This window comes from Hetaerina americana, unplaced genomic scaffold (genome assembly GCF_022747635.1).
Source record: "Hetaerina americana unplaced genomic scaffold, ioHetAmer1.1.p SCAF_3, whole genome shotgun sequence".
Taxonomy (NCBI): Eukaryota; Metazoa; Arthropoda; class Insecta; order Odonata; family Calopterygidae; genus Hetaerina; species Hetaerina americana.
The window spans coordinates 49021983-49036822 of NW_027286874.1; the positions used below are offsets into that span (position 1 = coordinate 49021983).

General features: G+C 35.6%; 1 protein-coding gene across 2 annotated transcripts in view; it reads right to left on the reverse strand.

The window, feature by feature from the left end:
- The window catches only part of zormin, a 260665-nt gene that overhangs the window by 75246 nt on the left and 170579 nt on the right, over positions 1-14840 (reverse strand). For both annotated transcript variants that reach the window (XM_071587298.1, XM_071587299.1), the window contains 4 exons: positions 5244-5422; positions 1886-2142; positions 926-1200; positions 604-813 (listed from right to left, as the gene is read on the reverse strand). In XM_071587298.1, the coding sequence (XP_071443399.1) occupies positions 604-813; positions 926-1200; positions 1886-2142; positions 5244-5422 (921 nt within the window). The remainder of the gene's footprint in view (positions 1-603; positions 814-925; positions 1201-1885; positions 2143-5243; positions 5423-14840) is intronic.

The following is a 14840-nucleotide window of genomic DNA, read 5'->3' on the forward strand; positions in this document are numbered from 1 at the left end:
TTTTAAACTATATATTAATGTATTCATCCGTTTAAGGTATGAAAAAATTATCAATATTTATATTCCTAATTTTATTATGATCCCATGAGATACTTGTCATTGCAAAACTAAAATTAACTTTTAAAATATTTTGCATGTTCAATAAATACCAAGGTCAGTAAATTGAAATTTCAGATTTGAGGGAAGAGGTGAAGGGTTTACCAGTTTGTGCATTCTAAGTACCCCCTGTTTGAGCCACTTTGGAGGAGAGGACTCAACTGAATATTAGGATTGCACAGGGTGACACATGGAGACAAGAAAGGACTGTGGGAAGGGAGTCTTTGTTCAATGGTTTGATCAGCTGATCTAATAAGTGCTCAAGGTGAACCCATTAGGTCCCTTCCCTTCTAATCTCTCTACTTTCTCTTCGGAGAGCACCTCATTTTGTCTCATTGGCTTAAGGTAAGAATTTTCCCCTCCGTTTCGTGGCATGCATCATTACTGATCATTTCATATTAATAAATTTGGGGTAAGGACCTAATTTATTCATCTTAAAAAGGGTATTTAGACTTGTGGGGATCAATTATATGCAAAATTAATGTGAAAAAGTAAGGAAATGCTCACAGCTTGTGCCGATCGGAAAAAGGAAATAGCCTTCATCAAAAATGCAGTTCGCTGCTCCACAAGTTCCCCAAAATCTGTGCAACCAGCCAGAACTGCATATGCTCTGGAAGTTGCCCTCCTTTCTGCAGAAGACTGACCTCCAGGGGCAGGACCGCTACTTACAAGATGTTCAGTGGCTTTAGTGATTTTTAATGCTCTGTCCCTTAGATCCTGAAATGAATAAAATGTAAATGCTATAAATTAATCCCATGCAAAACTTTATTCTTTCAAATGCTAATAAATTTAAATATAATTCACAAATTCAAACAGATACAATAATTACCATTGAAATATTCTCCAATTTCTTGTGTTCATGCAGGAGAAGTTCAGCTGAAGATGATGAATCACCCAGAGGGAGGTCATATATATGCCGTTCTTTCTGCAGTAGATTGATATCCATTGCTTGATATAAAGCCTTCTCTAATGCAGTTAAATCACTAGCCAGCAAGGAAAGTGCAAGTTGTCTTTCCAAGGTCGATCTGTAATTCCTCCATGTCCCATCTAAAGACTGCCTATGATCATGGAGTGATTCCAACCAATGCTCTACCTGGGATACAGCTACAAATGGATCAAAGTAGTCTTTAATTCATTAAAATGAGAATATTATCATTATTTTTCTTCTCACAAACCATTAAATTTATCAAATAAATTTCAGTAAGTGAGTTAGCCTTATAAGGAATATTAGATTATTATTAACCAGCAATGAATAAGGTATGACGAATCCAGTGAAAATTTTAGATAAATACATATAAGAAATGTGGCAAGTGGTTATGGCTTGTGGTTTTAGAGATACAAAGTTTCAGAATATTCAGATATGCAGAGAAGCTAGCTTGACATTCTAACAGAAAGTACATACATTAGGAAAGTTAAAAAATACAAATAAAATTTTGAAATGAATACATTATTATAGAACAAAGAAATTCAAAATTCCATTTTTCACATTCAAACTATGTTTTTGCATTTTATTGAGAGAAGTGCAGGTTAAAGAAAAATGATTAAATTTTTATGGCAATTACATTTGTGAAAGGGTGAGAGTCCAAAATCATCAAATTTTAGAACTTGCTGGAAAAATTGTTATTAAAACCATTGAGGAACTTTCTTGCTGCTCTATATGAGCCATTATTTTATTTTTATTTTCCTTCATTTTCACCGCAAGTGAAGCAAAAATGTAATTATTTGCTCATATATGGAGTTCATCTCATTCTAATGAAAAAAATGAATACAATAGCCGTCTTACACTCACCATATTCAGCACCGCTGCGGATTTTATCAGGCCTGGAGTCAAGAGTTCCTGAAGCAGCTATTTCTTTTGTCTTGCCAAGAAGAGCCTTGCCTTCTTGTAAAGCAGCAGAGAGTGACTCAAGCATGGTCTTGCGGGAATCATGCAATCTCGACAATGCTGCTTTAACTAATTCTGGGTCCTCTTCACAAAATTCTTCATCTTTACGACGACATTCAGCCTCTAGTTCATGCATTCTCTCTATACACATATTAGCTTGACTGAAATTGTGATTTCAGAATAACTTCAATAATTTTTAAAGACACAAAAAAACTAAAATGTAATTCAATTCATTTTTCTATAATAAACTAAGTTTTTCTCACCATGTTAAAGTATGTACATAGCTCCCTGATTTAATGCTACTGAATTACTTTATTAAGAACATGGTGACTCAATGAGTCAATAGATCTTAGTTTGAACTTCAACCAGAAATACATACTTTAAGGATTTCAAGAATACCATTTAGAAAGAAAAAGAATCCAAAAATCTTTTTATGAGTCATGGTTTTATTTCAACAAGCTGTTAAAGGTAGAAAATGAATTTTTTTTCGTCAGCAAAACAAATTTTATTCATGACTAGATATTAAATCATTCTTCTTTAGCAACAGATAAACAGTAAAGTTCAGAAATATTAAGGTTACACTAGGGCAATGATCATCTTCAAGATTATGTCTAAAGGAGATGAGCAAAAAATGCCTACACTGTTTTACGGTCATGTACACGTGGTCTGTGCAATAAATACGTGCAGGTGCAAATTGGCGGCCATGATGCGGACTATAACCCCACCCACTAGCGGCACTAGTTGCCTGAGACCCAATGAGCCGTCTGTGCTTGGCGGATCATCAAGCTGTGCGTATGGTGCCAGTTATTTAGTTTCTGTTGTCCTTGTTTTTACTGTTTTTAAAAAATGGAAATTGACAAATCACGGAGCAACAAATCAGCATCAAGTGTTTTGGTGAAGTGTGGTAAAAGTTATTAAGAAATTACTGAAATTTTGAAAGCTGTTTACAGTGATAATGCTCTGAAGAAAACATCCATTTTAAAGAGAACAGCATTTTAAAATGGCAAGGTGCTATGGATGATGCAAGGCAGGGACGACCTTCAACCGTCTGTGTTGATGACAACATTGATGGTCTGCAGTCCCTTGCTCTTACTGATCGTCAAAAAACTGTCCGAATGATAGCTGATGAACTGAATTTAGGAAAATCAACAGTGCACACTATTTTAACTGAACATGATTGATGGATCCTTAACCATGAAAATGCACCTGCACATTCAGCATTGATTGTTCACCAGTTTCTGGCAAAAATTCAATCACCATCCTTGATCATCCTCCTTAGTCACCAGATTTTGCCCCCTGTAACTTTTTCCTATTCCCAAAATACAAAAATGTGATGATGGGACATCACTGGGAAGGTGCGGACACAATAAAGCAAGAAAAGACGTATAAACTAAAAAGCCCAACTGCCGAGGACTTCCAAAGGTGCTTTAAACAGTGGAAAAGATGATGGATTAAGTGCATAGAATTGAATGGAGAGTACTTTGAAGGGGACAAAATCAATGCAGACTACATTTTGCAAAATAAAGTTTTCATGGCTTCAGTTTGCGTATTAATTGGACAAAAATTCTTGATGGTAGAAGAAAAATTTATTTTTTGCCCTTTAATGTACTTTAATATTCAAGTGTTTTTTTTAGTTTGAAATATATATATAGTATACTCTTTAGATTTTATAATTTTTTTAGAATTATGCATTTAGTCCTTAATCTTTATTCAGGTCTTCATGTTACCTTACAATGCACAAACTAGCTACGATGCTCAACCCCCATTAGTGTACCATTTCTTCCCAAGATTTGAACTATAACTCCTCATCTAAGAATTAAACAACCATATCACTGTGAGTTTCTGACCATGTGAAGACAAAAAATGTAGCAAAGTGAAACTATATAATGACCTCTGATACAGTTCCATTTTACTACTGCCACCATCACCTTAGGATTGAGGACATCCACCGAGGTGGAATCAGAGAGGGATCTAAATTCAGAAGGTGAAAAATGCTGACCTGTCATAATTCCTATGAAATTCAATCTATTGATCTACATTCAATCCCTTGCTACATATCGATCTCCATTCGATCAATCGAGAGTGTATGTAAGTTGTAATGGTCAAGAAATAACACTCCTCCCCATTTGTCAAATTCCCAGGATCTAATTTCTATTCTCCCTTCCCATTTAAGTTTCTGTGGGAATTATGAAACTTCACAACTACCTGTAGGAAACCCTTGTTTAACTTGAATTCATTAATTATTCAACTGTCTAGCTGAGGATGTTGGCTTATAATGGAATACAGTTTTCATGTAAGGATTATCACATGCTATTCTATTTGTTTTCCAGTAGAATAAATGATATCAGGGTAAGGGTCACTCAACGTTGAATTTTGTATCATAGAAAAGTAATTACTTCTTAATGATTCCAATACATGACTGATACAATATAATTCAACTACTTAGCCCAACCTAATGGTGTATAGACTGTTAACATACAGTAAATTAACAATATGATCAGTAAAGGAAAGCCATGTTTCTCTTAAAAAAAATAAAATCTCAATTGATGTCAATTAAGAATCTCACCACACTCTGTGCTCATTATAATACAATAATACAATGTGTTAGCTCAATAAATGTTAGGTAGGTATGGACAGTAATAGTTTGTAAAGCTCTAGAATTATAATTCAAAGGGGCACAATGATTACACTATAAATACATTATTTGATACTATATTTGAAATTTATAGATCTCTCACCAATTTCCAATAAAAGTGGCGAGCCAATGATCTGATTTTTTTATTGACAAACAAGAAATATACATACAAGAAAATAGAGTAAGTTCTGAAAGTTCGTCCTAGTGTACACATTTGTAAAATGTGCATATTTTAGGTTTATGCTATGAAAATTAGCATTCAGTTTAATTCTTGGAAAGAAAATAAGCATTACTTTTTGAGCCAACAGAAGTTAAAAAATCTTTGGATGAGACATCTTCGTTGTATAACGTTCAAGAAAAAGTACCCTTATATCTACTGTTTTTTTGGATTATTTTTTTAGTACTAATCTTTCTTTTTCAGTAGGAATTTATTTTTCAACTTCATATGCATTATTTCATTTTATTATTAGAATTAGCTATGTTCTATCAGGAATTTTGAAATAATCTTGGTTTGCATACATTCATTTAATGAGGAAGGAGAAAATTAGCAGACTCACTATATACTTGTACTTGGATATCACATAAAATGCTTAGCACATTATGTGAATTAATAAGTAAATTACATACCTATGGTAGGCAACATTGAGATCTAGCACTGTCTTTCTCAGCTCAAGTAGAGAATTCACATCCTTCCATGCTAAACCCAAAGATTCAGCCATTGCAGCATACACTTCAGCACGTGGGCGTTGGGTGGATATGAGCTGATCAGCTTGCCTTAGCAACTCCTCTACAGGACTCTGCTTACTCTGCAAAAAAATTCATGTCCCATTAAAATTAATCAACAATATTAACAGAGATGTACTTTTAGGTTAAAAATCATACAAGAAAAATGTGCTACGGCTAATACATTTTTTATGCCTGGGGACACCAATATTTGCTTTACCCAGGGACAATTGATAAACTTGTGCTAGCATAGCTGGGCGGGCATACAATCATGATGCACCTAACTGTAGTCTTGTAAGTACATTTGCTGCGATATTGCACTGATTTAGTACCTATTGGTTCCATGAGGAAATGAGAAGCCTTAAGGATGATGACAGACATGGTCATAGTGAGGGTGCCATCATTAACTCAAAGATTATATAGGTCTACAATGGAAAAGTTGTCTTTTATATTTTATCTGATTTTCATAGATATTTGAGTACTGATTTCAGGAATAAAGTACAAGAAAATCCTTCACGTAACTTTTTCTTTGAAGTTACAATAACATTCTCCATCATCTCTATTACAAGAACAGAAGCCTTTGTATCCACAAGTAATGCATTCCCAGATGTGATGTGGATTAACTATACGTGTCAACTACAACAAAAATAGATGGATGCATAAACACAATAATTAATCTTCCTTTACAAACTTTCCACTCTCCTTTTCCATGCAAGGTTTTATTTCCAATCATTGTCCATGCATGGTGTCCTGCCACACATCCTTGTGGGTGGATATTGGATAGAGTAAGATGAACATGTTGCCTCTTGTTAATAGGATCTGATACCAGATACGTCAGTAGTTTTCTATTAACTGAATGGTTTCATGTGCAGGCAGCAAAGTAGAGGAAGGTATATTTGATCCAATAAACAGACAAAGTGCTCCCTATCTCACAAAAGACAGAGTGGAAGATTGATCACCATAAAAGGGATAGAATGTAAGCATTTCTCAGGTATTTGTCTTCAACCATTATGAGAAACAATGAGGAGACAAGAAATCAGTCATGGCATTTGGAGAGGCATTTCAGGAAAATCAGAGGAAGGCAGTCTCCTACACATAGTAATATCATACTCCCTTATATTGAGTTACACACATCAGCCATGTTTGGATAAATGTGGAAAACAAATTAGAGACTTTTAATTCATTAAAATAAACCTCACATTATTGGAAAAGAAAATACTTTGTTCTTCCACATGTTTTTATTAAGCATAGCCTAGGTTTCCACTTACATACTCATTATCAGGTGAAGTACAGAAGACACATTGCTTTATATACTAAACAGAGTAGAGGAGGGGGGACATGCAGGCAATTGAGAGGAGGGGAGAATGAAGGGAAACTGGTGTGTGTGTGTGTGTGTATGGGGGGGGAAAGGGGGAAGAAGGGGGGGGGGGTTTAGGCACGGCATTAGGGGGGGAAGGGACTGTGGAACAGAAGGAGGAGGGAGGACCGGAAGGAATAAATCAAGTCATTAACCAATATACCCTTATAATGAGTGTTCATGGAAATTTTCAAATGTTCCAGGGCATCATCTCTTCTTAAGCCCTTCATCTCCAAATGTACCATCTCAGGAACAAAGTCACTTGTGTGGTTATTGTCCAGTGGGTGCTTGGCAAAATGGGAAGAAGGATTTTGTTTTTGAAATGCATAATTTTCTTTCACGCATTCATGGAATTGTCTCCCTGTTCGTCCAATTAAATGGCAGAGCACTCACAATGAAATTTATACACTCCACTCTTTTCCATGATGGGAATTTTGCCCTTGCTGTTGGATGAAAGATTCCCTCAGTAGCCTTTATTACAGAAGGTGGGTTTTACCCTGTTCTTTGGAAAGGTTCTGGTCCCTTTACGAGATATATTCTCCAGAAAGAGAATTCTTTTCCATTTCGCTGTGTCTTTCTTGGGGATGGATTTGAATATGGATGTGACTGCTATTTTTTTAAATTTATTCTGATACAATTTTTGAACTAATAGGGAGGAGAAAACGTTAAGTAAGATGAAACCTAGGTCATGCTTAATAAAAACGTTCAAGGAAGATAAAAGTATTTTCTTTTCCACTATAAATCACTTCCACAAAGTGATGCCTCCAACAATCCTGCTCACACTGTTGCTGCATAATGACAGCAAGTATGCTTAAATCCCAGTTAGTCATTCTGTTTTCCTGAAAGAAAATAATGAAAATGTAACCTTCATTCTTATGAAGCTCAAGTACAGGGATAAGATCTGAATGATATGTGGTTTTCAGAAAATAGTGTACATGTTGCTTGGATGACATGGAGATAAAAAATAAGAAAAAAATTTATTCCTGCTTTTAGTGTATTGGACAGTCAAGCAAAGGCTATATATTGAATAAAAAAGCAAGTTCAAGAAAGGCAACCCTACAACCAGAAGATAAAAATTCCTTCTAATAAAGTTTACTTGATCCTAAAAAAGTCTGCCTACTTCTTCTTAATAAAAAACTTGAACCGGTTAAACAGTTTGTAAAAGCTCTACCAAAGGAGTGTTTCAGTTATTTTTGTATATTTTTTTCCAAAATGATCAAATACTAAGTTGAAGAAAGGGATTTTTGTTGATTCAGGCATTTATATCTCATTAAGAGAAACTTATCAAGGACAATGAATTTGAAAAAATATGAAAAATTTTAAAATAGAGGCATAGGATACCTTCAAGGAATTTGTCAAGAGTTTCTTGAGGAATTACAAAGATTCTTACTACAAATAAACAGTAGAAAACATGTTAATAAAGCTCAAAGAACTGAGATACTCCATGAGATTAAAGGTTATTTTTCTGAATGTTCATATTGACTACTTTTATGAGAGTCTTTGGGAAGTTCACAAGAAAGAAGGAGAACTAGGATGCTAGGATGAAAAGGACATGGAACAATAATACCAAGGATGATGACATTGCATCGTGGTAGCAGAACTTTGTTGGCTGTTACAAAAAGTTGATCAGGAAGTCTAATTCAAAAGGAAGAGCACTAAAAGAAGTGTTCACAGGTAAAGAAAAAGGAATTACAAGACCTTGTAAATGTAAATAAAATGTTATATTCTTTCTCCTTTACATTGTATGTGCCTTAAAGTTTTAAAATTTCAAAAAGGAAATTCAGAAAAATTATACTATTAAATTTTTTCTCTAATTCATACAAAAAGGTATTTCCTCATACTTTCCAATTGACATTGTAAGAGATTCATGTGTGATGGAGAAAATTGAAAGTCTTTTTTAAATCAGCACATAAAATATTTAAATAACCACCCATTAATGTCCAGAAAACTTGTGATAACCTTAATTTTGAATTTTCAAAGAAACTGTGGGAGATGCCGCAACAGTAACTTTTAACAGAGTCATCCGCTAATGTGCATTTCAATGCAACAATTTGAGAGTTTAAAAATCATTCGAATCATCCCAGTCAAGGCGAATGATCTCTCAAATTGTTGCACTTAATTTTGAAGACTGTGTTTTCATTGCAACACTCAATTTACTTGCCTTGCCTTAAATAAAGAAGTAGTGGCACTATCATTTTGATAAATCTCATCTGCAACTATGGGTTCAATCATTTATTGAGCGTTTCCAAGTTGATGAACCCTGTTGCCATTATTTGAATGAAGAATACTTTAAACCATAAACCACTAGTCACACAAATTCTCTGGTGACAATACAGGAAAAGCATTAACTTCTGTCCTGTTCTGGCAAAAACAATGCTGCAGAGTGAGGGGAATGGGAAAATAGCAGATACACTCTCGAGTTTCCAACTGTAATTAATCTTATTTAATTGGTCTTCCAGCCAGTATGCAATGCGTATGTGCGAGTAAAATTTATGCTGATAAATAAGAAACAACAGAGAGAACAAACATTATTCATAGACACCCTCTATTCCAAAAACAACACTAGAGCACATTTGCAAACAGAGATACATGCAGAATATTGTGATAACTTTTTGATTTCATTCATTGTAAACACCAGAGGGTATGGATCAGCTGGACACAAAACATTAGATGTTGCTATATAAAAATGGGCATGTTTCTTGGGCTTCACTTCTTTGTAGTGACAGTAGATTTAAAGGAAGTGACCAACAGACGAGGTGATTTGTGCCATTAGGGATTTATGAGAAAGAAGGAAGGGTGGAGAAGAACCCGGCATTGGCATTAGCCTACTCTAAATGAAAGGGTTTGCAGTTTAATGTCCCATCCGATGGATGGTGTGCTCTCCACACAATACCTCAAGTAAGGATTGGGATACCACTAAAAAAATCTGCCGACTCCAGGATTTTATGGCAGACCCCCTGAGGGCCAGTGCATTGGCCACCACACCATCCCCATTTCCCATTTATTTGTCCTTGTCCAGCAAGAGTGCATAAAGCATAAGTGGAACAATGATATCCTAAAATAAGACCTATTTTCCTGAATTTTCATCTGGTGTCTTTTTTTGCGTATAACCTAAAAGATGGGCTTTAAAATCATTACTATTTTTGAGGCTGTGAAATGTTCAATAGAGTTTCCAAAAAGTTATTCATGCGGCACCAGAATATGTGGCTCCACCTCGTTAATCATCATTTTTATTCATATGTTTTATATATTCGTTATCATTTAAATATACTATAGCATACTAGGGTGTTTTTAAAAAATGCTCCATGAAATCGTAAATCATCATTTTAATAGCAAAAAAACAAGTTTGCATGGAAAATTGTCTCCACCAGTCGCAGTTAAGATTTGCTGGCAGGGAATCAGTGAAACAAAAGGCAAATCATTAAAATGTAGAGACCCGATCGTCTTTACTTTTCAACAAACAAGCTGTTTCAGCTGCTTGCGCAATGGCTTCTCACCCCGAGGGTTGGGTTCAAATCTCGGCGAAGTCAGATTTATTTTTCAATGGTTCCCCAATTCTTACTGGGTGCGCTTCAAAAGCAGTACGCCTCTTGGGTAGGATTTTCGCTAAATCGCGTATCCCATTGGCGAATACCGCATATTTGGCGTAACTTGACATGATACTGATAGAAATAATAACATAAATCTCTCTGCCTTTTTGATTTTTTTCAATTTGTTGGTAGTTTTCGAAGAAATAGACTCCGTTTTACTAGTTTTCCCGTATTTTAATTTTCGAAATAAAAATAATTTAAAAAATTGATGAACGCACTGACATTGCCAGATACCAAATACAATTATATTTACATCCAGCCAATTTCAAGACTATATCTAACTTTGTTAATGAGTACTCATGGGGACGGAGTCACGTCGCAAATCGTCCGGTCGAGCGGGAGCAAGGCTTCCTCTACGAGTAGGCTAATGCATAGGATGTTGGAGGGTGCACGACAATGGGAAAAAGAAAGTGAGTTTAATGAAGTTCTGGATGTATTCTGGGAGCATTCGAATCGGAGAAACATGGGAGTGGTTGTGCAGGTATTGTGCTCTGACCATTATGCAGACAGGCTAAAAGCTACGTCGGAAAATTTCAAATTGCTCCAAAACATCCAATTTCATTCCTTTATTTTCAATGTGTAACATTTGTGCCCCGATGAGAAGGGTTTTGCGTCTTCTTCTTTGATTTGTGTCTGAAAGTCATCCAGATAAACAACATTATAATCTTCACAATGGAGTTTAAAAGACGCGATCAGCAGTTCCTGAAAATGCTATAGCATGCGATGAAACTTGTGTATACCTGTATGGCTACGATACTGAATCAAAATTGCAGTCGCTGGGAAATTAATTGCCGAAAAACAGAAGAGCACACCAGAGTTGCTCAAATGTGAAGATGGTGTTGATAGATTCTTTTGACTGGAAGGGACAGGTTCATCTTCAGTTTGCTCCAAGAGGTCAGACGCTGGGAACCCCAGCCACATTACTCTCCATTATTGGAATTGACCTTAGTGGATCCTTTCTCAACATTAAAAATACAGGTACACCCGAAAGTATCACAAAGTTGAAACAATAGAGGACATACAATAACAATCACTACGATATTTTACAAATTACGGATACGTGAATGAAAAAAATTAAACATAATATTTTCGCAGAACATGATGAATGACAGAAAATCCGCTTAAGATTGATTAGACGGTCTTCCAGGTACAAGTGATGACAGCGAAGAAGAAGTGAAAGCAAATTAAAAAAAAAGAGTGGAAGGTTTATATTCTGTATTCCCCGAGCCATGGTTCAAAAATGGGTAGGAAGCGCTAAAAAAATTGATTTAGCCGAAAGCAGGGCAAGAAAAAATAAACAACTAAAAGTAATAGACTTGAGTCGATAAACACACAAGATGTGCTATTTATCATGGAAACAGCCATAACTTAATTTGTATATGGCGGGAAATTTGGGTCGACAAATTACCTAACGATCTGCCCCTGTGGGTGAGATAATAATCGACACTCTTTGACGACGGAGTTTGATACAAGACATCTGGCGATAAGAACTGTCGACATAACTCATGCGGTTGCTTCGGAAATGGCAATTTTTGCTTAGCGTCCGTCGGCAGACGCAAATCTTACCATTGCTCCTTAAGGAGAACGTCGCGCAAACAAGGCGGAGTGAGGCCAATAATAAACATTTTATGTAATATGAATGGAGGCAATAATCAAATGAGCTGTATCGTGATTCGGTGTTATGCTAAATTTAGGCGCCTATTTTTTCCTGGGCAGTGCTTTGGCATATCTGAGTTCCTTGGAAGACTAAAATACATATTGATATTTAGGGCCTATTCAATTAGATAAGATTGACTGGTAAACAACTTCCAATAATACTTGACCAGCAAAGGAGCCAAACAAATAATCTGCGTTTGCTTTACTTCAGTGGAGATTATATCAATAATATTTCTTGTAAAGCATTAAGCAGATCCACAAATCAAATATACAAAGTGCGCTGCGCGCAAAGTTATCCACAATATTTAAATCGAGTAAGTTCGACGCCAAGTGTAACCTTACTAAATGCATCGACTATGCTCGCTAATTAGCGGAATGAAAAGCTACATAAGGAGTTGACAGTTTTAGCTGAACCTTGGATTTGGATGGAAATTATCATGCAATCGCGTTTTAGCGACACTCGTTAACAAAACAACCCATGAAACAAAATCGCGTTTTGGAATTTGCTTGGTTCTTTGGTCACTAGGGCTCATTCTATGCCATGCCTGTAACCCTAAATAGGGAATAGAAATTTCGGTAAAATTATATCCAGCGTGAGTAGTTACCATAATACAAAACTTGTAAAATATTGGGAGCTAAAACAGTGAAATAATTTCTGATAAAATTTCATAAAGAGAAACTGTTTCCCCGATTACCCATTTTTATGTTATCCGCCATTGTTTTGTAAACTCGAAGATAACAATCCGCCGTAACTTGGTACAAGAAAAATATTTAATACGCCATTAATTATTTCTGCCACAGCTGTGAAGATGTAAGTTGTTTAGAAATATGTACTCCATTGTTTATAATATACGCAGTTATAAGATTTTCTTTGATTATTATTATTCACCCTTCGCTAAAGAGATAGTCGACAAAGAAATTAGTCTTCCGAAGTTTCTCTACCAATTTGGATATGATTTTTGACCTCGAAATATGACATCTGAATGAAAATATTTAATGAGATCTTTTCTTCTAGTATGAGGGCGCTGAAAAGGTAAAATTGTAAAAAAATAAAAATAAAATGAGCTATTTTTTCAAAAAAAGTCAACATTTAAATCGTAATAAAAGTTCTCAATAAGTGTATAGGAAGCTTGACATAATGTCTGCTTCGCTTATTTTAAGAGATATGAAATTTTAAAATGTCATTTTGAGAGTTGCAGAAGGTTTGATAAAAATACCTAGAAAAATGTTTGATACGTGTCTGTATGCACATTAGAGTACGAATTGATATTTCATAGCTTCTCTTTATAGTCGAAAAGCACGTATAATGTTTAAAAAATCGAAAAAGGTGAGGATAATTTATGTCCGACTGTACATGGAACCGTCTATATACCTGTACATATAAGAATAAGGAATATTATTATTATTAGTTGGTATTCCACAGGTTAATGTAGGTTTTGGATGGATACAGCCCAAGCAACGGTATAACGATGCATTTATCTGCTCTCCTAACAAAACAACCTGATATCCGACACTATGTGCAAAAGCCCCACTTCAATTCCGCGAACTCTATTCCTCCATTCATTCCATCCAGCATACCTATCCTATTCCTACTCCTTCCTCGTTTGCCTATCGTTCTCCCCTCTATCACAGTCTTCAGCATCCCATTACCAATCAAAACGCTCTGAATCCCTCTTTCCTGCCTCCTTCAGTTTTCTCCCTACAATCCCCTCTCCTCCCCTTAAATGCCTAGCTAATCCTTGTTTGTTTCCCTTCCTGTCAATGTCTCATTTTCCATTCTTCTCCAGGCCCATACCTCAAAAGCCTTGCTTTAACGATCATGTTGCCGCGTCGTATAAAAGCAGCGCTCCATATCAAAGTTTTAATGAGCCTTTTCGTAGTATTCTTAACCAACGTCACTGTTATGAATTTCCTTCACCTCGCGAAAGTTTCTTTGTCAAACGCGAATCGTCTTATTATTACTATAACCATTTTGGTCGAAAACACGTCCGATATTGTATAACTGTTCCATCCGCTCCAGTTTATGAACTCCCATTTTAATATTTAACTTGGCCTTTCTCTTTCTCCAAAACCTTACCCCTTTTGTTTAAATTATATTTATTTTCATTTGATTTTTCGGGAGAACTAACAAGTTCTTCTAAATTCTAAATCCTTAATTAATTCCGCCGTAATGCCGTTTACCCTCAAGCCCTTTTTTGATTTAAATTCCCTCAATGGCCGTTCTATCCCACCGTCGAGGAAGTCTGTACCTAAGGTATTCTCATTTACGACATACGTATTCTCTTTCTATGTCTAAGCTTGCTTGCCTATACCTTTACCATATAGTTAGTTACTCTTTCTATTCCTTCTACCTCTCTTGAATCTGCCCTGGTTTAGTTAATAATTATATTGAGTTATCTTTGATTATTTTCAAGAATTTTCCCTTCTTACTTCCAGTTCGATCTTTCACCTTTTAATAGTGCACCAATTACATCCTTCCTTTGTAAACATTTGATATCCACGCACTGCGTCTTCCACCACGCTTCTTTCGCGCTGTTATTTTCGCGCCTCAGTTTCTAATTTAATTCTTCATACATAAAAGAAAATACAGAAAAACAATATTCGCCGATATCGAAATTTCGGTCAAATAGATGACTATCATCGGGTATAATATGATGTTAAGGGCTGATAAAAGAAGAGGCTGGGGGCGTTCCACTTTCCTTTGTTCGAAGATATCTTTCGATCAACATTTTTATCTAGGTGAAAATAGAGTTGAGGACCACACTACAATTGGAGACAACAAAAATATCACGCTCCATGAAATTACTACCTTGATCAAAAATTTCCCGGAATTTATTCAGAAAATTAAAAATACAAGTTTATTCATCTAAATCTATATTGTCCCCTTCAAAGTAATCC